Source organism: Microcaecilia unicolor, chromosome 6 (assembly GCF_901765095.1).
Source record: "Microcaecilia unicolor chromosome 6, aMicUni1.1, whole genome shotgun sequence".
In the NCBI taxonomy this organism is placed as follows: domain Eukaryota; kingdom Metazoa; phylum Chordata; class Amphibia; order Gymnophiona; family Siphonopidae; genus Microcaecilia; species Microcaecilia unicolor.
Genome location: NC_044036.1, coordinates 26836409 through 26858473, shown reverse-complemented (window position 1 = coordinate 26858473; position 22065 = coordinate 26836409). Strand labels below are relative to the sequence as shown.

The 22065-nt window shown below is 43.9% G+C and overlaps 1 protein-coding gene across 2 annotated transcripts in view; it reads left to right on the top strand.

Moving 5' to 3' along the window:
* TUT4 (terminal uridylyl transferase 4) overlaps window positions 1–22065 on the top strand; it is a 192421-nt gene that overhangs the window by 123159 nt on the left and 47197 nt on the right. For both annotated transcript variants that reach the window (XM_030205458.1, XM_030205457.1), the window contains exons 18-19: window positions 4152–4255; window positions 6233–6322. In XM_030205458.1, coding sequence (XP_030061318.1) covers window positions 4152–4255; window positions 6233–6322 — 194 coding nt within the window. The remainder of the gene's footprint in view (window positions 1–4151; window positions 4256–6232; window positions 6323–22065) is intronic.

Sequence of the window (22065 nt, the reverse complement as noted above, 5' to 3'; positions counted from 1 at the left end):
TAGTTTCGCAAGTTCATTTTTCAATTCTATCAGTACTCTGGGTTGAATACCATCCCGTCCAGGCGATTTGCTACTCTTGAATTTGTCATATTGCCCCATTACATCCTCCAGGTTTATAGAGATTTTTTTCAGTTTCTCTGACTTATCAGCTTTGAATACCATTTCTGGCACCAATATCTCTCCCAAATCTTCCTTGGTGAAGACCAAAGTAAAGAATTAATTTAATCTCTTCACTATGGCTTTGTCTTCCCTGATTGCCCCTTTTACTCGGTCATCTAGCTGTCCAACTGATTCTTTGGCCAGCTTCTTGCTTTTAATATACCTAAAAAAATTTTTTACTATGTGTTTTTGCCTACAATGCAATCTTTTTATCAAAGTCCCTCTTTGCCTTCCTAATCAGTGCTTTGCATTTGACGACATTCCTTATGCTGTTTCTTATTATTATCAGTCTGTTCCTTCTTCCATTTTCTGAAGGATTTTATTTTAGCTCTAATAGCTTCCTTCACCTCACTTTTTAACCATTCTGTTTGTCGTTTGGTTTTTCTTCCTTGTTTTTTAATATATGGAATATATTTGGCCTGGGCTTCTAGGATGGTATTTTTGAACAGCATCCACCCCTGATGTAAATTTTTGAGCTTCGCAGCCACTCCTGTAAGGTTCCCCCCCCCCCCCCCCCCCCCCACCATTCTTCTCATGTTATCATAGTCTCCTTTTTGAAAGTTAAACACTAACGTATTGGATTTCCTATCAGGCTTATTTTCGAAAGAGAAGGGCGCCCATCTTTCGACACTAATCGGGACCTCCCCTTACTCCCCCAGTGGTCACTAACCCTCTCCCACCCTCAAAATAAACTTTTAAAATATTTTTTGCCAGCCTCAAATGTCATACCCATGACAACAGTATGCAGGTCCCTGGAGCAGTCTTAGTGGGTGCAGTGCATTTCAGGCAGGCGGACCCAGGCCCCCCCCCTACCTGTTACACTTGTGGTGGTAAATGTGAGCCCTTCAAAACCCACCAGAAACCCACTGTATCCACATCTAGGTGCCCCCCTTCACCCTTTAGGGCTATGGTAATGGTCTACAGTTGGGGGGGGGTTGGGGGGCTCAGCACACAAGATAAGGGAGCTATTCACCTGGGAGCAATTTCTGAAGTCCACTGCAGTGCCCCCTAGGGTGCCCAGTTGGTGTCCTGGCATGTGAGGGGGACCAGTGCACTACGAATGTTGGCTTGCATTTGGTCGTTTCTGAGATGGGTGTCCTTGGTTTCCATTATCACCGAAAAGCGGGGACGACCATTTCTGAGGACGACCATCTCTAAGGTCGACCTACATTTCTTGATTTGGGCGTCCCCGACCGTATTATGAAAACGAAAGATGGATGCCCATCTTGTTTCGATAATACGGGTTTCCCCGCCCCTTCGCCTGGACTTCCTGCAAGGACATCCTCAGGAAAACTTGGGTGCCCCTTTCGATTATGCCCCTCCATGTATGATCAGTGTAATTAAGCGGCCCCAGCACCATTACCTCCCACACCAGATCATGTGCTCCACTAAGGACTGAAGTCTAGAATTTTTCCTTCTCTTGTCGGCTCCTGTACCAACTGCTCCATAAAGCCATCCCTGATTTCCTCAAGGGATTTTACCTTCCTGGCATTCCCTAATGTTACATTTACCCAGTCAGTATGGGGGTAATTTAAATCACGCATTATTATTGTGTTGCCTAGTTTGTTTGCCTCCCTAATTTCTGATAACATTTCTACATCAGTCTGTTCATCCTGGCTAGGTGGACGGTGGTGCACTCTATCTTTTTTCCCTTTACACATGGAATTTCAATCCATAGGGATTTCAAGATGTGTTTTGTTTCCTGCAGAATTTTCAATCTATTTGATTCAAGGCTGTCCTTAACATACAATGCTACTCCTCCACCAATTCAATCCACCCTATCACTACGATATAATTTGTACCCTGGTATGACAGTGGTCCCACTGGTATCGTCCTTCCACCAGGTCTCAGAGATGCCTATTATATCTAATTTTTTTCATTTAGTGCAATATATTCTAATTCTCCCATCTTATTTCTTAGGCTTCTGGCATTCACATATACACATTTCAAGCTATGTTTGCTGTTCCTATTTACATCTTGCTCAGTGGTTGAAAGTGTTAATTTGCAATCTTTTGTCTGATTTTTATTTAAGGATTCCTGATCTACTATGGTCTCTTTTGCAACCTCGCTATTGGGATATCTTATCTTCCCTGTTTTGGTGATATCTTTGAAAGATACCTTGTTCCAAACCATGCGTTTTTGAACTACTGTCTGCCTTCCCTCAGGTTCTAGTTTAAAAGCTGCTGTATCTCCTTTTTAAATGCCAATGCCAGCAGCCTAGTTCCACCCTGGTTAAGGTGGAGCCCATCCTTTCGGAATAGGCTCCCCCTTCCCCAGAATGTTGCCCGGTTCCTAACAAATCTAAAACCCTCCTCCCTGCACCATCGTCTCATCCACGCATTGAGACTCCAGAGCTCTGCCTGTCTCGGGCCCTGCACATGGAACGGGTAGCACTTCAAAAACTTCTACCCTAGAGGTTCTGGATTTGAGCTTTCTACCTAAGAGCCTAAATTTGGCTTTCAGAACCTCTGTCCCACATTTTCCTATGTCATTGGTACCCACGTGTACCAAGACAGTCGGCTGCTCCCCAGCACTATCTAAACTCCTATCTTGGTGACTCGTGAGGTCCGCCATATTCGCATCAGGCGATCCTCACGTCCACCAGCCACCCAGCTATCTACATACCTAATAATCGAATCACCAACTACAGCAGCCATCCTAATGCTTCCCTCCTGGGCAGTAGCTCCTGGAGACACATTCTCGGTTCAAGAGGATATTTCATCTCCTGGTGTGCTGGTCCTTTCTACAGGATTACTTCCAGCTGCACCAGGGTGATGATCTCCTTTTAGAAGGCCTCCATCTTCCATGGCAGCTCAGTAAGTGCATATTACTCATTCGTCAAGAATGGTCTGGAGAGACTCTAGGAAAGCAAATTAGTAGGTAAGATCTAATTTCTCCAAGTCCAGTAGAGCAGTATTGAGGAGCATGAGCCCCAGCCAGGTCTGTGCTGTCTGGTGGGATCCAAGAGCCATGCCCATTCTTACACCGTTAATGGCTGCAGGAGGAAGAAGTTTGTCAGTCACTGCTACTCTGCCAAGGCTTTGAGGAGTGAGGCCTGGCTTTCCTACCAACCCACTGCTCCTTCCCTCCTGTTCAGAGTTCCTACATATATGTTTGTGTAGTTGCTGTTGCTTGTTGTGAAATGCACCTAAAATAGTTTCCTCAAGAGAACTGTAAAAGTGCATCATGTGGACTGGCCCCCTCACCTTTAGGTTTGAACCCCCAGCTAGATTTCTTGTCCACTTTTCCCACAACCCCAACTCACATTCTCCCTCCCTTGGCTTGAATCCCATCCCCAACTTGCTGGTGTTCCTTCTCTCTCTCGCTCTCTTTCTCTCTCTTTTTCATTTGCTGCCCCATCAAGTTCAGCCCCTCAAAACTCTTTTCTCTCACCTTTGTTTCATAATGCTACCTCCTGATCTTTCCTCTTTCCATTCCTAGTACACTCACTGTTTCCCCAACCTCTCTCTTTTCCTCACCCCGGACCGAAACCTCTGCTTCAACTTTCTTCCTCCCTACCAGGCTCAACCCTTCCATTTCTTTTTTTTTTTTCTCTCCCGTACCCTAACCTTGTGCTCAACCCTTTCTCCAACTGTCGTCTTCCCCTGCCTCCCATTGCCCCGTCCTGACTAAAATGTTTTTCCCCCAGCATCCCCTTCTCGCTTCCTAATCTGCTTTCCCAGGCTCACAGCTCTACTAGGCTCAGCCCCCAGTTTTTTCTTTGCCTCCCTCCCTGCTTCCTCCTCCATTCCAGCAAGATGGTACAGTGCAGCAGCTGCCTTAATCTAACTTTTCTTGAGGCTGGCATGTACCCGTGCTGTTACCTTTATTCTCATAGCTCAGCCTCCTGATCTCTCACCAAATTCTGTACACATAATATAAAAATTCTGTGCAAATTTTGCATTGCACATAGGCACAGAATTCCCTCAGGAGTAGTATCTATATATGTAGCATTGTGGTAAGCTGTTTTGCATATGCATATTTTATGTTAGGTTTAAGAAATATTCTGCCTATAACAACTGCCAAAGTGCCTATAGTAAAGTTTGAACATCGAGAAAGCGGCTTGGAAGGAGATATCAGCTTGTACAATACATTGGTAAGTACTTTCAATTGTAGAAACTACACTGGTTTTCCATAAACAAACTTGATGACAAGTTTGTCTGTGGATTGAAAGCAGATGTTCTCTTAAAGCACATGATTTGAATCAAGTTATCTACAAAAGATTCCAGTATAAAAGGGAAATGTAGAGCATCTTCAAGATACAGAAAAAAAGTTGATTCCAGATTACTTGAATGAACTGCAAGTAAGGATTACTTATTGTATTTAACTCATTTCTGGCTTGCTCATTGCACACTTTTGAGAGGGCTAGAGTGAGACATTTGATAAAATGTGTGAACGTATTGGGTTGTGGAAAAAAAAATTAATAGTACTTTTCAGTGTCTAAATTCAAATATGAGAAATCCAAAAAATAAGGTTGGAAAGTTGGAGTTTATAACACTAGACAAGATATTGATGTAAGTAGCATCTCCAAAACCAGACCACCTACAAGCTCTGAGATTGAGATTAAATTTGTACCTCAGACACTTTGTCCATAAATTTCACTCATTGGCAGTCTACCCTTGGCATCCCTGGTTTGTAGCAGAGGCAATGGAAGGTAAATAGACTTTGACAAATTCTCAGACCTTCTGAAATCACCCGAAGCAAAGGCTAGTACAGTCTCCATGCTCGTGCTCAATCACAACATGTTACTACTACCGTGCCTGGAAGTTTCCCTCTACTACTTCTGGAAACGAGAAGTGTGGGGAGGACATAAACAAAGAACTTTGTGGGGGCGGCGGGGAGGGAGGTTGGTTTGAAAAAAAAAAGTAAATGGAGGGTCCGCAGTAGGGACTCTAGTGTTAACCTGCCCTTGATAGGGCATGGCTGTTTAACCTTTCAAATAGTACTAAGATTAGGTGATACTCCATGAAACATACAGGTAGCAGATTTTAAATAAATTAATTGGGCGAAAATAAGATTAATTGGGTGAAAAAATAGGATTGTGGGCAATACTTTTAGCATGGCTGGGTATAAAAGGGGTTTTGGTTAAGTTTCCAAAAGAAAAATCCATAAAAGATTATTAGATAGGTAGTAGTTTATGGCTAAAAAGAAAGAAAAAAAAGTTTGCTGAGCCCAGCATTCTGTCTCTAACTGTGGCCAATTCGGGTTACTAGAAGTACCTGGCAGATCTCAAAGAGAAGATTCAAATCTTGTAGCTCACTCCCCAGGATAAGTAGTGGTTTAACCAACGGGCTCCTTTTCAAAGCACTTGAACACACAAAGTACCATGTATGTATGTCTAAGTGCTTCGAAAATGAGCTGACCTCAGCAAACTTTTTTTTTTCTTCTTAGCCATAAACTGTTAGAAATAGTACTTAGTCTACTTTATGGCTTACAGCTTTAAAAACTGTGTAAAATTATGACCAGGAGTTATATTTTTCCTGTTGTCTTTTGCCTTTTTCTCTGTATGCTATTCCTCAGGTCTTTTATGCACAGCAGGCTTCCACTGTTTTCTCAGGACAAATTAGTAGTTGCAATACTATGTAGTCAGCCATTGTGTGCATTTCCCTCAGTTTCTACACTCTTGCAGCGTTTTGGCTTGCTGTCATTGGAATGTATACTGTACTTGGAAGCTTCTCTCTCACGTCCATCGTTTTTCAGGATCATCAAGAAGATTCAAACGCCAGTGGCATCCCTAACAGCTAAAGAAATTACTTCTTAAATTAGGAATTGGTCTCAAATCAAAGCAGAAAATACTGAACCATAAAACCCACTAGTTCTGTGCTCACTTGTAACTTCATTAGTGCTGTAAAAAAATAATAATTTTCATACTGACATCAGCCATCTTACTGGCTGGAGAAAGCTGCTTATTTCTGCCATTTCTTACCAGGAATAACTGACAGAAGTGTGTTGCTGACTAATGCTGTTTCTTTCAAAGTCAAAATCATTTTTCACTTTTTTTCTTTCCTGTCCAAATTATAAAATCTTTCTGAATGAAGTGTATCTTGTTTTCTCAATGGTGACGTATTTCCAGGCACAGCATAACACCAGAATGCTTGCCACTTATGCTGCCATTGACCCAAGAGTGAAGTACCTGGGATATACGATGAAAGTATTTGCAAAGGTAATATCTTCTGTCCTTATTTTCTGTTGTTCTGTTCTGTATTTAGCTGTGTATGGAGTAATGATAGCATAACTCGTATCTGTCCTATGTATACATGTACAACTTTTTCAGAAAGCTTGCAGAATTGATACATAAGGCGCAATGAAATAGTGATTTTCCCAGGGTCACAACAAAAGTGTGTGAGAGTCCTGATTTGGGTTCAGGTCTGTCAGTTCCCACTCTGTTGTTTTAATCACTAGGACAATGTCTGTAGTAAAATACGTTTAATAACTCTTCCAGAAGTTAAAATAAGCAAAAAGGAAGAACAAGAGTAATACGACATCACTAATCATGGTTTTTCTTAAATATTTACAGTCCCAACATCATGTTTCTTTAAAATTCCTTTGCAACAGTATGTTATTAAGCATATCAGCTAATGGGTCGGCTATTCCAGTTACTAAACTTTTATTATAACCACAAGGGAACCCATCTGGCCCCAAAGTCCTTACCTTTGGGAAGGTCTTTTATAACTCTCGCTACTTAAGAAATGATTGGTGCATTTAGTAAAAGCCTATCTGCTTCAGTGACTGTGAGAATGGCTGCCTCTTTTATATTAGTGGAGTATCTATGCAGAATTTCTCTTATCTCTCTTCCTTCCCTATAAGCCTCTCTGCTTGTACCATATGATCTATCTGCCTTACCTAATGTACAGTTCATATCCCTTGCTATAATTGGCTCTCCCACTTTATGCTGTTGAGTATCTTTTAATGCTGTATGAAAAAATGATCCTTTAATCCATTAGGAACATACAGGTTGACTAATGTTGCATTCCAAGTATCTACTTTTCCCATCAACCTGTGTATTCCTCCCCCCCCCCCCCCAAGCATAGTTTACAAAGGGTACATGTTTCCAAATCAAAATTGCTACTCCTCTTTTTTAGAGTCATCTGGAGTGTGCTAGAATCCAGTCTCCTCCCTGAAATCTATTAGATTATTAAGGCTATTGAGGCCACCTACATTCCACGTGGCTATCTCAAATTGTCCAAAGGACATACATGACTATAATCTATGATTGTGCCTGGCGACATGTCTTCCTTGGTTCCCTCCCCCCCCCCCCCCCCCCCGGCATCAGTTTCTATATGTGTTTATTACTAACCCCCCTCTCCTCCTTCTCTTCCCTTAACCCCCACCCCTTTATGTCCCTCCCCTGCTGTTTATACTAACCCTCCCCCAATTGCCTGCTTCCCCCCAGCCTGCATGTAGTTCTTATATCAGTTAGAGCACAAACATTTCACCCAGTCAATCAATATATCTTGTGCCTCTGCCTCCCAGAATTCTCAACATTGAGCATTGCAAAAGCAAACAGAACCTAAAAATTTTGTTTTACCAGACCCCTCTCTAGCCTCCAGGCTGTGAGAAATCATATGTCATGGGGATCCGTTCATCCTTGCTGATCTAAAGCCAGCTCTACTTCGGTATCTTCCACATTTCCCGAACTTTCTCCTGTCTTCACTGAAGAGGTATCTGTATCTTCCCCGTCCCATTGCGAGGCCTCAGACACAGCAGACTGTCTTCCTTTTGCATGAGGGAGTACATTGTCTGTCCTCCAATGTTAAAGCCACTCTGAGACCACATTGTGGTTTAAAGGTTGATAAGGTCTTTTTGTCCCAGTTCAGCAGTCAGTGTATTAAGCTTGCGTAAGTCATGTTCTAATGCATAGTGCATGGTGTTCTAACAAAGAAATTTAGCTCCCCAGTGCAGTAAAAAATAGTATGGCCTACCATTAACAATGTGCACTAATAGGGGCAGAGCACATCAAACACGTGTATACGGGTCTGTGCTACAGTGAGCTAGAGGTCTTGCAGAGACCCTTCTCCCTGGACACTACAGATATCCATGTCTTTGATGGCCCAAGTGGGCCCCTAGGACTCCTAATCCCTAAAATGTCCCTGGTGACCCAGTTGGGCCCCCCCCCCCCCAAGACCACCTTATCCTCCGACTCCAGAGACATCCCTGGTGACCCATGTAAGGCCTCTGGATCTCCTGGCCCCTGACCTCACAAATTACCCTCATAGTCATTTAGACTAAATGGAGGGGTCCATTTAGTTGGGTAGGCTGGAGCGATATCCACTTGCTCTTGTCTCTGTGCTGGCATCTTGAAAAATAGCAATACCTGACACTGCACGGTACATCCCAGGATGAACTGTGCAGGGTTAGTCTACCAGATATAGCAGTGAAGGATCAGAGGATTCTTAATGTTGTGTGCAAAAATACTTACAAAAATACTATGCTAACACTCAAGATAATAGTCAACCTATTAAAAATCTTTTTTGGCCTGAACTGTTACTACAAGAGAACTCATCTGCACAGATAAGGTGTCAGTGTTCTGACTCAAAACTAGAACGGGTAGGGGTCTTTTCACTTTTGCCAAGAGATGTCCAGAAGGTGGCATCTAACTAGCTCCATACAAGCAACTTCTGCAAGCAGTTTACCTATCTGGTGGCTTCAACCAGATAGCGGACACTATGCTCATGAGTAGTCCCTGGACAGTACAGTGGAATAGTGTCTTTTCACCTGGTGCTATCTGGTTGTGGATTTCTTTGCCTCACCGGAAATCATGAAATGCCCCTTCTGCTTGCTCAGACCATCACCACATAGCTTGCCCATGATGTCTTTGCCATCTCATGAAGCCAGGGCCTAATCTATGCCTTTAAGAACATAAGAATAGGAAGATCATGTGATGCTTGGCTAGAGTGAAGCTGTCGCAGTGCTGAGCTCCTGCCTCCCTCGACTGAATATTCACAACAGTCTCTGCAGCGTAGAGTGGAGCAGTTGGAGGCCAAACTGGAGGATCTCGAGAATTGGGCATGGAGGAGTAACATATGGATGGTGGGGATCCCTGAGTCGGTGAAAGAATTAGAGCTGCGAGAGTTTTTGGAAGGCTGGCTTCCTAAAGTGTTAACGTTACAGCTTTCGGCGGGCCCTTTACAGGTGGCGTGCGCCCATCGGTTGGGGCCTGGAAAAACCAACGACCCGCGCCCTCGGGTGGTGATCTTCAAAGGTACTAAACTTTGCTCATAAACAGGACATCTTTCGTGCACTTCGGCAGACAGGGCCATTGCAGTATGAAAATTCCACAATTTCGCTGCTTCCAGGACTTTTCCGCTGGGGTGTCCACGCGGTGACGGGCGTTCCGAGAAATTTGCAATTTGCTATTCTGCAGAAAGGTCCAATTCGCTCTTTTGTATCCTGCTTGTTTTAAAGATCTGGTATAAGGGGACACAGAAATTCTTTACTACTTTGGCGGAGGCCTTAAAGTTTGTGCGACAAGAAGTGGGCATTCTGGAACAGACGTGACCTGCTGTGTAGAAGACGGCAATATTTAGATATGTACTTGCTTAACTGCTATAATTTACATGGGGGGAAATTTTGGTACTCTGATATTGTGTGGTAAGCTGGTGATATATGGACTTTTTTTGCATGCATGTGTTGTGTAAAACCCGCCGGATGGAGCAGTGGAGGAAGATGCCATGAAGACAATGAGCCTGCTTATGTCTGACTGTGACAGTTTTCTTTGCTCAGATGAGTTTATAAATATCCAGACACATTCATTATAGAAACGGGCTGAGAGTCCTAAGGATGTGAACCTTCTATGTGTGTTGTTTCTTCATGGAACAGTCTCTGGGTGGATTTTGATCTGGCAGAAGAGGATGTTCCTTTCCTCCCAGGAATGACAGCTGTTGCTCAGTGTTTATAGAAGTCCTTATGTTGGCAATACAGTTTTCTTTATGTGGGACTGGTTTTGGGGGGACTTGTGTGCTCCCCATGGACTTAGTGCATGCATTTAACACTTGTTAGTCCTGTATTAGTAAGGGGGGCTACTTGGGTGATAGGGGGATTACTGTATGCATGTTTTTTTTTTGGCGTGCGGGGGAGGGAGCTCACGAGATCTTACTCCACAGATGATATGTGGAGATTTCCAAGGGGGTGGAGTAGAATGGTGGAGGGTGGGGAAGGGTAGAGGCAGTTATGGGGTGTGTGTGTGTGAGGTACCTGTGGGTTTGTTGTGTGACAGAGAAGTCGACTGGGTGGGTAGAGGGAGGGTGCCCGGGGGCTGGGGGGGCATCCCTTATCGTTTTTGGAACAGGAATGTTTTGATAATGTGTGATTTTGGGGTCTTTGGGATCACTTAGGATAATTTCTTGGAATGTAGGGGGGGGAGTCCTCCCTTGTAAAATAAACTAAGGTGTTACAAGCTTTGCAGAGATGTAAAGCAGATATAGCTTTCCTACAGGAAACACATTTATCTTCAGGGGAACATGCTAAATTTAAGAGAGGGTGGGTTGGGTCTTTGGTAGAAGCCCCTGCAGTTGGTCGGAAAGCGGGAGTGATGATCCTCTTCCGGAAGGGGTTACAGGTCCTGACTAAGTCTACGGTGGTAGGCCCTGAGGGTAGATATATCTTAACCTCGGTGGAAGTAGCGGTCGCCACCTAGTGCTCTGCAATGTTTTTGACAAAGCTTTCTTTCAAGGGTTGATTGCTCAGTTGACCCCTTACATGGGTGGGAATATAGACCTTGGAGGAGATTTTAATTTGGTGTTCGGCCCTTTGCTAGATCAGTCGGACCTGGGTGTGGGGAGCTCCGTGGGAGGTCGTGGTGCCCTGTTATTGCTCTGCAGTGCTTTGGATCTGGTGGATGTGTGGCATGTTTTGCACTCTTCGGAAAGAGACTTTATTCATCTCTCTAGAGCTCATGCTTCTCAATCTCGTATAGATTATCTGTCTCGGGTCCCCTATTTTCTCAGGTCTCTCAGGCAGAAATTGGTCCTTATGAGGTGTCGGATCATGCCTTGATTTGGCTGTTGCTTGATTGACCCTCAGATAGAGGAGGAGATCGTTTCTGGAGATATCCCTTACATTTGGTAGGAGATCAGAAGTTCCAGGCTTACATGTCTGAATGGTGGGAGGATTACGAATTTCATAATGGTATTCACAAACAACAGCCTGCTCTTTTTTGGGAGACAGCTGTGTTGCGGGGGGACATTATTTCCTACCGTGTGAGAGCTCGGAAGCTTAGGGATAAAGAAATCTTTCGTTTGGAGAAACTGGTTAGGAGACATAGAATTAAGTATGGGAATTCCCCCTTGGATGCTCAACGAGAGGCTTTGTTGGTGTCTCAGAAGGAGTTGAATGAATTGCTACATCAGAGGGCGGCCAAGTCCCAGTTGTATTATAAATATCAATTGTTTTGTTATGTTAATAAGGCTGGGCAGTTGCTGGCCCGTATGGATTGGAAGAAGGGGGGATTTTCTCGAATTCTTAAAGTGAAGGCTTTAGATGGTAAGATGCTACGTTTGGATAGAGAGAGAGCGGATCGTTTTGGCCAGTTCTATGAATCCTTATATGCAACTCCAGAGGAGGATGGGTTGGATCGTGATTTGTACTTAGACAATTTGGTATTGCCGAGGCTTTCTCCTCGACAGCTGAGCTCGTTGAATAAGCCATTTACGAAGGGGGATCTTATGTTAGCTCTGCAACAGAGTGCCTCTCATAAAACGCCGGGTCCGGATAGATAGCGCATAGAATTTTATAAACAGTTTTTTGAACGAGTTAAAGCGCCGTTGTTGGATTTGTTTAATTCGATGGTGACGGGTCAGACTATAGATAGTTGTGATGCCTAAGGAGGGGAAACATTTTGAGGTCCCGGGATCCTATAGGCCTATATCTCTTCTTAATGTTGATGTTAAATTGTACGCAAAGATCTTAGCAAATAGGTTGGCTATGGTACTTCCTGATTTGGTTGAGGGGCCCCAGGATGGGTTTGTGAAAGGACGGACAGTAGTTTAAGCATGTTCGTTCTATTTTGGCATCGTTGGAAGTGGTGGCTCAGAGACGCTTGTCTTCCCTTTTGGTTAGTTTTGACGCAGAAAAAGCATTTGATCGGGTGAGATGGCTGCATTTATTTGCAGCTTTGCAACATTACAGTTTTGAGGGGTATTTTTTGGATGCAGTTCGCGTTCTGTACTTAGAGCCCCAGGCGTGTGTGTGGGTTAATGGGGTACGATCACATCAGTTTCGGATCTTTAGGGGTACGAGGCAGGGTTGCCCATTGTCTCCTCTTTTGTTTGTGCCATCTCTGGTTAGAGAGAGAACTCTTCATCCTGACATTAAAGGAGTGCCGATAGGCTCCTCGAGGTTTCTTCTGTCGGCTTTTGCAGATGACCTCCTGGTCCATCTCACAGACCCCCTTAGATCACTGCCTGCTTTGTTGGAACTTTTCTAAGAATTTGGGGATTTTGCTGGCTTTAAGCTTAATTACGTTAAAACCCTGGCATTGGCGTCTGGGGATGACCTGTGACAGGAATGGGGGTCGAGCTTTCCTCTTTGAAGGGCAAAGGGTTCTTTTCTTTATTTGGGCCTTTGCTTATCCATGAAATTGTCGGGCTTGTATTACCTAAATCTCACACGCCTACTACAGACCAAGGAGGCGCGGCTGCGAACGTGGGTGTCCTTGCCTCTTACTCTATATGGGCGAATTCAGTTGTTCCGTATGGTGGAGTTTCCTAGATGGTTGTACCTATTACAGCTAATGCCTTTTTGTATTCGTCAGTGAGACCTCAAGTCCCTCTGTAGTCTGAATAGGCATTACTGTTGGGGAGGGAAGAAGGCTAAGCTCCCGTTGTCTTTGCTAATGGGGTCTTGGGGGGTTAGGTTTACCGGATCTAAGGCGATATAATCGGGCATGTCTTCTACGTCACCTAGGTGACTGGTTTTTTGACAAGGAGGACTATACGCCTCGGCAGCTGGAACGTGAATACTTTGCTCCCTGTCATTTCTATTTTTTGTTGCAAGTGCCAGGTCCTGTTATCCCGGTTCACTTGCAAAATAGTCTACTGTTGTCCTCCTTACGTGTACTTTGGAGGAACATGGTGAGAACTTGGAGATTGGACTTATCTGATTTGCTGCCAATTTGTGGAAATTTGTTGTTTAAACCTGGGATGAATAATTTCATGTTCCGACGTTGGGCGCAGATTGGGTATAACTCGATTAGAGCATGTTTTGAGTTTGCAGGGTTCGTTGTTGAACCTGAGGGATGCGGGGATCTCCCAGGAGACAGAAGCAATTTCTTGACATTTGGGGACCATATATACAATCTTTACATACTCGTGGCAGAAGTCTGGTAGTTAATTCTCTTTGATCCCTGGAAATTGGAACTTGCGTGTCTTCTAGATATGGGGAAGATATACAAGGAACCTTTATATAGGATTTATGGGGTTTGGGGAAAGGGAGGGGGGATTTATTGAGGAGTCTGCTTTCAATCATTGTAGGTGCTTACTCGCGTGCACCACAGTTTTTTTCTGGGGTTGGGATGGGGCGGAGGGTGGGGGAGGAGAGAGAGGGACTTGATAATTGTTGGCAGGGAATTGGATCTCTTATAAGGGGCGTGCTCCTTGGCGATGTATTGGTAGGTAGTCATCTTCAGGTAGTGTGATTGTGTTTATTTTCGTTAGTTGACGTTTATGTGGATTTCTGTGTTTCTTGGTTTCCTTTTTGGTTCTTCGGTGTGCTTGGGTGTCAGTTGAGTGGTTTTCATTTTTTGGAGTGCCTCGTCCGGCTGTATGGATTCTTCTGTGAAGAGGTCGGCTCTTCCTGCTGTGTGACGTAGGTTGCATAGTATTGGTATGTTGTTGTTTATTTTTGGAGTCAGGGCAACCGTTGGTGTTATAAGTGTTGCATGTTTTCTCTTTGGAGTGAGGGGGGGAGGTTGGTGTGATGCCTGGTTTCTGTTTTGTGTGTGAAATCCAAGTAGATCACATCTATTGCACGTCTTTCATCCAGTTCTTTGGTCACCCAGTCAAAGAAGTCAATCAGATTTGTTTGGCAGGATTTTCGTTTGGTAAAGCCATGTTGCCTCGGATCCTGTAACCTGTTGGCTTCTACAATGCCAACTATCTTTTCCTTCAGCAGTGATCCCATTACTTTTCCTACCACTGACGAGAGGCTTACCAGCCTGTAGTTTTCCCACTTCTTCTCTGTCTGCTTTTGTGAAGAGGGACCACATCAGCTCATCTCCAATCCCGTGGAACCTCTCCCATCTCAGGACTTCTCTGAGCTCCCTCAGTATCCTGGGATGTATCCCATCCGGCCACATAGCTTTATCCACTTTCAGATTTTCAAGCTGTTTATAAACACTTTCTTCAGTGAATGGTGCTATATCCATTCTGGCAGATAATATATTCGGCAGCCGACCAGGGTCCTTCTCCAGGGTGTTCTTCCATGAACACCGAAGTGAAGTATTTGTTTAGCACATTTGCTTTATCCTCATCGCGTTCAACATAGCTCTTCTCATTATCTTTGTCTTGCAATTCCATTTCTATTTTTCTTCTTTCCCCAATATATTTAAAAAAGGTTTTTGTCATCTCTCTTTAAATCTTAGCTGTTTACTTTTTTGGACACCGCTGCACACTGCAGAAAATTTTAGCGTATTGTCTACAACGACATCTAGATCTTTTTCTTGGGTATTGACTTCTAAGGTGGATCCTAGCATCAGGTAACTACAATTTGGATTATTCTTCCCAATGTACATCACTTTGCATTTGTCCACATTAAATTTCATCTGCTATTTGGATGCCTAGTCTTCCAATTTCCTAAGGTTCTCCTGCAATTTTTCGCAATCCACGTGTGTTTTGACATCTTTAGTTTTGTGTTATTTGCACATTTAATCACCTCACTTGTCATTTCAATTTACAGGTCATTTATAAATATGTTAAATAGCACCGATCCCAGTATAGATCCCTGTGGCACTCAACTATCCACCCTCCTCCATTGAGAAAAATGGCCATTTAACCCTACTCTCTGTTTTCTGTCTAATAACCAATTCCTAATCCAGAAAAGAACATTGCCTTATATCCCATTACTTTTTTATTTTGTCAGGAGTCTCTCGTGAAGAGCTTTTCTCCCTTCCCATTCCTATCCAGAGTACTACAGAAGATAGCTCAGGACAAGGATAAAACTAAGTCATCCAGGTTGTACCCAACTGGGTCTGCCAAACCAGTTTTCCACACCTTCTTGCACTAGCAGTTAATCACCCAATTTCACTGGACTCCCATCCTGCTCTACTCATCCAGCAGGACAAGCGACTGCTATACTCTAGTCTAGAGACACTATCCCCATCAGCCTGGTTATTGAGAGGCAGATAATAGACAGCATTCCTGTATCCACAGGTGACCCAGGTGTAATCCTAGCTTCCAGAAGAGCTTCAACCAGATAATTATAACTGTTAACATGGTTCCAACTTAATGGTATGCAGTCTAATATCAAGCCTGCAGCTAGTTGCCATCACAGAAAATCACTCTCCATTCAGCCCCTGGTTTCCCTCTTGATGCATGGCCTCATGAATACAATTCAACTATCTGGAATTCTCATCTAGTTTGGGACCTCAGATTCATAATTGTCCAGCTTCTAGAGGCCTGCTTTAAACCTTTGGACAAGGACCTCTGACGTTTCTGCTGTGGAAAACTATATTCTGTTAGTTGTCACATCTGTGAGACCTTATAGCCAGCTGTAGGCATTGGTGCACTGCCTATCCTACAACCAGTTCTTCCCCAAAAGGGTAGTGGTTCATACCCACCAAAACTTCCTTCCCAAAGTGGTGTCAGTTAAATTTCAATCAGTCAATTATCTTTCTAACTCTTCTTCTAAGCCATTCTTCATCTCAGCAAAAACAGCTCTCCCTGCCCTTGACTTCCTATTCCACCTCCAGGCCACACACAAACTATGCATGACATCCCAATTATTCCACATTGAACCCAAACAACACAGGCATACGTGCTAAACTGGGTCTAAGAGTGCATTTTGACTCAGCTACCACAGAGCTGGCATGTCATTTCTGGGCCAATTTGACACTCATTGCTTCTGAGAAATAGCAGCATTTGTTGCCAGTCTTCATTCTACCTCCTTACTAGACATCTGCAAGGTGGCCACCTGCACCTCTACCCACAGGTTCATCGAGCACTTTTGGGTAAGCAGTACTCCACAACCTTTTTGTGGCTAGTACACCATCTGCTGCCCAGTCTGATCTGGTTTGACCACTTTGGACATTTCAGTACAGCAGCCCAAAGTTTTAATTACCAAAAAATGTGCCTCCATATCTCCTGTTTCTCTACAGAGAAAGTAGGGTTTATACCTGTAATGTGGGTTCTTTGTAGACAGTAAGGAAAATGCAGCCACATTTTCTCTTCCACCATCCCCTTTCCTTCCCGTGATGTTCTGATACAGACTGAAATGGAGAAGAGGTAGCACACAGTATGGGAATGCCCACCAGGCTCACGGGAGTCTCTAAAAGAGTGGTTCCCAAACCTGGCCCTGGAGGCACCCCAGCCAGTCAGGTTTTTAGTATATCCACAATGAATATTGTAACCAGGCGCCCCTAGGTGCAGCCAAGGATAGAACAATCTCCTCCAGCCACAGGCTCCCGGCACAATGAAGAAATAGATGTCCACCAGTAACTTCAATCTTAAGGACTTTTATTCCATGCAGGTTTCTAGTACACAGTTCAAACAGCAGCATAGCACATACCAGGATTCAATACAGGCTTACAGGCTCCAGTCTGGGCTCTTTATCCAGTGCACAGTAAATAGTAATTCAATTCCTAAGACAAGCAGTTCTTTCAGTTCATCGTCACAGTCCAGTCACTAAGCAGCATTTTCTACCTTCTATCCTCTTTACCTTCAGGAGAGTTCAATATTTTATGGACTCCTTCTACCCAAGGGTTTTCCCCTGCATCAGCTTCACAGTGAATTCAATACTTTTGGGACTTCCTCTCACCCAAGGAATCTCAGCCTGCTTCAGTACTTTAGGGACCTCCCTGCCCAAGGATTTTCAGCCTGCAAAAATTCTCTCCTTCTCTCTCCTGAACTGAACTAATGAGACTCCTTCCCACCTGCCTAATCAATCCCTGGCTTCTGCCTTCACAACCAATCATTCTCCACTCATTAGCTTCTCTACACACCCATACCAGCTGAGTTGAGCATGAGCCTAATGAGGAGCTCCTGCACACAGGGTTTCCTAGCTTTCTTTCCCCCTAGTGACAGCCAATCTACACCTCCTGTTAGCTTACACCCATGTCCTCCCTTATTGCAGCTAGGAGTCCAGTCCGGGTTTTCCATCTCACCCCCTGGCTCCTTGCCTGCAATGCCTTCTGGGACTTGTAGTTCAGACTGAAGCTGCCTTAACCCAACTATCCTGGATGTGACTTTATCACAATATTCATGAGAGATATTTGCATGCACTGTCTCCACTGCATGCAAATATCTCTCATGGATACTCATTGTAGGTATCCTAAAAACCTGACTGGCTGGGGTGCCTCCAGGGCCAGATTTGGGAACCACTGCTCTAAATTTTTCTTTGAACTAGAGGAGAATATCCACATACTGGATCCATCAGGATGATGTCACAAGGAAGTATGGCTGTATTATTCTGTTGTCTATGGAGAACATCTGATTACAGGTAAACAACTCTACTTTCTCTGCAACTTTGACGTCCTACTTCTTAATTTCAACATGAATCTTATGTCTCTCTCTTATTGCAGCTTGAGGATTTGAATCCTTATGGCTCCACTGAGGCACTCGTATATTATTAACACTTGTGTGCAGTGCTTTTACTTTTTCCTCTCTACATTTTCTTTTGGCCATGAATCCTTGTCTTAGTGATTCTCCCAATATTGATTTTCACTGCAAAATTTAATGTCTAGTTTTCCTGGAGGACAAGCAGAATGATCATATTCTTACATATTTGGTGGCATTGTTCCAACAGAGCTCTCCTACAGAAACACTGCATTGCTTATTTTCTTGAAGCTTTTGGAAGCAATTCACCATACATGGGTGTTTCTTCCTGCTTGCTGCTGTCACATGGGACCTTGTCAGTCTATGCTTGTCAGTCTTTGTTTTTCTGCAGAACAGTACAAAAGTGTTTCACAGCCCTCCTGTCAGTTTGTGTTGCATTTTTCTCACAGATTGTCTCCTGTGACTTTGTAAGTTCTGTTGCTGCTGTGCGGGGTCCAGTATTTTTCACTTGGATAGGGATTTTTCTCACTTATTACATTTTCTTTATTTTCTGCAGCTCATTTGACCCTCTTAGGCCTGGGGCAGCCTGCTGGGTGATTGTTTTTTTTTTTTATTTCACTATTTTTCCCGACATGTCCCAACAGAAAGCACCCAGTGGCTTTATGAAGTGTACCTGGTGCAACATGACCATGTTCATCACAAGCATTTATAAATTGTGCCTGGGACTCAATCATGATTCTTCTTGTAAACTATGTTTGCAGATGTCAAGGAGAAGCAGAGGTCATGAAAAGCAGTGTAAAAAGATTTTTGGTGTGAGAAGTTTGGTCCATTGACATCAGCATTGGCAGCTTTGGTCTTCATGGCTCTGGGAGCTACATCAGACATTGGACATGCATTGACATTGAGAGAGTCTTGACCTTCCTGGACATTGAGTGTCAATAGATTCTGTCAGGGCCCGACATCTCCGATTTCACCCCCCTCCCTCGGAGCAAGAAGGATTCATTCTTGTTGGTAGAGAGGGATGCCAATGGTGGTGCATTGGGCGGAGGCCATGAAGCATTGACATCCCTCTCACTCAAAGCATGGCGCCAAGAGCAGTAAGACACTAAGGGCACTAGTGCCCTCAGTGCCCCTGATGTGAGGGTAACTCACCTTTTCTGGTATCAGATGAGATATGCCAATCTCCAAGGAGCCTAGCCCCCCCCCCCCCCCCCCCCCCAAATACTGTAGGTGTCTGTAAAGGATATGACTGCAACAGCTAGTATCCACCTTTGTCGATGATGGCTCATGAGCCGGTTCCAGAAACAAATGGAATACTTGGCTCTGCAGGGGGCTTTGTCATTGAGGGCATAGATGCCAAGGCTGGAGGTGGTACAGCCTGTCCTGGAAGCTCATGCACTGCATGCAGGTGATGCATCAACACTGAGGCCTTGAGGGATTAAGGTTGTTACACACTGTAGTGGTGTCAGTCTCCAGCCCTTTGTGGGAGGAAGCTTGCCCAACGCACTGGAGGTCTGCCTCAGTGCGCCAGGCCAACTCCAAGGTCAGTCATTTGAGATAAACAGAGACTCAAGATGTCTCCAGGGAAGTACATATATGAGTCAGATTCTGAGTGCTTCTGGGTGACACTAGAGGTCTTTTCAGAGGAGTGATCCCTTTGTCTTCCCTCAGACCCCTCCCCACCACATGAGAGGTGAAAAATATCTGTCAGAGGAGCTCTGATTTTGTGAGGGAGATGGCCAAGTCCATCCCATCGAGTTGGAAACTGAAAGTCGACTCAATGTTTAGAGTCCAGAAGGTTCTGAGATTTGAGAAGCTCCACCTTCCTCACTATTCTATGATGATCAAATCTGCTCTCAAAAGAGCCAGCAGTGCTACGATTCACTTGGTGCCTGTGGGGACAGAAATGAGGACCTTGGAGGCTTTTGGGAAGAAGCTGTTTCAGAATGCTATGCTTACCTCCCGTGTAGCTTCTCATCAGCTCTTAATGAATATGCACTTGTGGAACATTGTGAACTAGGTGGTGAATTTCGTGGACTCTCTCTCTTGGGAGAAGGGAATTGAGCTCTGTTAGCTAGTAGCCACATGACAACAAAGGTGTTGAAGCTACTAGGGTTTGTCATAAGTTATTTCAAGTAACAACTCAATCTGTCACATCGATTGGAGTTCATAGGAGCCCTACTAGACATGACTTAAGCATGCACATTTCTCCCACAGCAGTGGGTCTACACACTGATTTCAGTGGTCACAGAAGCGCAATAGTCAGCCGATATCAGCTCGCAGATGTTTACAATGTTAGGCCATATTGTTTCTACTATTCATGTAGCTCCCATAGCGTGCCTTTATTTGAGACCAGCTCAATGGTTGCAGACCAAAGGGAACCTGCAGGATGTAATATCTGTCGCTGCTCCTTTCTGGTTCACTTTAATCTGGCCAAAGGGATTCCCTTCCAAATTCCTCAGGTTCAAAAGACTTTGACAGATGCATCCACCTAGGGATGGGGAGTGCATAAATATGTGTTCCACACTCAGGGTCTGTGATCTGCTGAAGAGAAACTTCACTAGATAAAGCTCCTGGAGATGAGAGCAGTCTGTAATGCTCTAAAGGCTTTTGGAGATTGGTTGGTAAACGAGACTATTCTAATCCAAACACAGTCAGGTTGCAGTGTACTACAGCAAGCAGGGAGGCACAGGATCGTACTTTCTGTGTCAGGAAACAGAATGTGGAAATTGGCCATATCCCATAGAATCTTTCTTACGGCCAAGGAAAAACAACTGTCAGGCTGAGTTGGGTCCTACACCCACATGAGTGGTCTCTGTGAGTGGATATGGATATAGCTCAGGAGGTCTTTCAAGAGTGGGACACCCCTTTGATAGTTTTATTTTGCCACTCACTTCAACAAGAAAGTACTTCAGTTCTGCTCCTTGCTACAGTTATGCAGCAGACTAGCCTTGGATGCTTTTCTCCTCCATTGGGAGAAGGGTCTTCTATATGCATATCCTCCTACACATCTCATGGAGAAAACTCAATGGAAACTTAAGCAGGCTCGAGGAACCCAATTCTGACCATGTCCCATGGGACAAGACAGATCTGGTTTCTGCTTCTTCTGGAGCTCACTTTTCGAAGATTCTTGGAATCTGGAGTGTATCTCAAGTCTCATCACAGAGGACAGGGGATCCCCGACAAATCTCGAACTCTAGTGCCTGGCCCTCATGGCTTGGATATTTAGAAGGTAGTATTGGATTCTCTATACTTGTTGGACAGTGTCTCTTAAGGTCTTGCTGGCTTCTAGAAGAGATTCCACTAGCTTAATGAGAAAACGTTGCCATATATGTAAATTTTTTTTATTAGATCGGTTCAGATTGTTAACACAAGTATTAGTGCCCTTGCATTTGAACTATTGCAATATCATATATTTAGGTTGTTCAAAACAAATATTGAGGAAATTACAATCTATTCAAAATACTTTTGTTTGATTTGATATTCTCCCAGAAGAAATATGATAGTATCTCACAGTTCTATGTAAAATTGCATTGGCTTCCTATAGAAGCAAGGATCTAGTTTATAAAATGCTCTTTGGCTTAGCTCCATCTTGTATGTATGATCATTTTAAATTCATCACTTCGACAAGACCTCATAGATAATGCAGTTGTAATCCATTTAGCTTTCCTTCATCCAAAAGTAAAAAGAGATTGAAAAGAGATCTTATTTGCTGACTGATAAGGTCCATTTCAGCTTAGGACTCTAACATACATAATTTCTCTGCATAGGCTAGAAGTTCAACTACCAACTTCACCTCCTGGTCTTCCTTTTCTTTTCCTCTTCACTGGCTTCCTGATCTGTCTTACACTACTCTTGCCTTCCTGTGTTATACTATTATTCTTCCACTGATATCTATTTTCTTTCTACATCAGCCTTCAGTTGTTCGAAGAGAGATAGCCACACAGTCTATGGTTATATTTTCAGGTTTACTATAGAGCTCTCTACTTTAAGCACCAGGAGCAAAACAAGTTCCTCATTTTTCCTAAGTTTACCTCTGTGGAATGGGTAGAAAGGATAGAAGCCAGTGTCTATAAACTAGACTGGTGGCTGAGATGGCAGTTTACTACACTGTGAAGGAGCCTTGGCTTGATTTACAGTTTGTCTTCTGCTCACCGGGTCATGCAGTGGTAACACCTAGTGGCTGGACTTAAGATCTGTG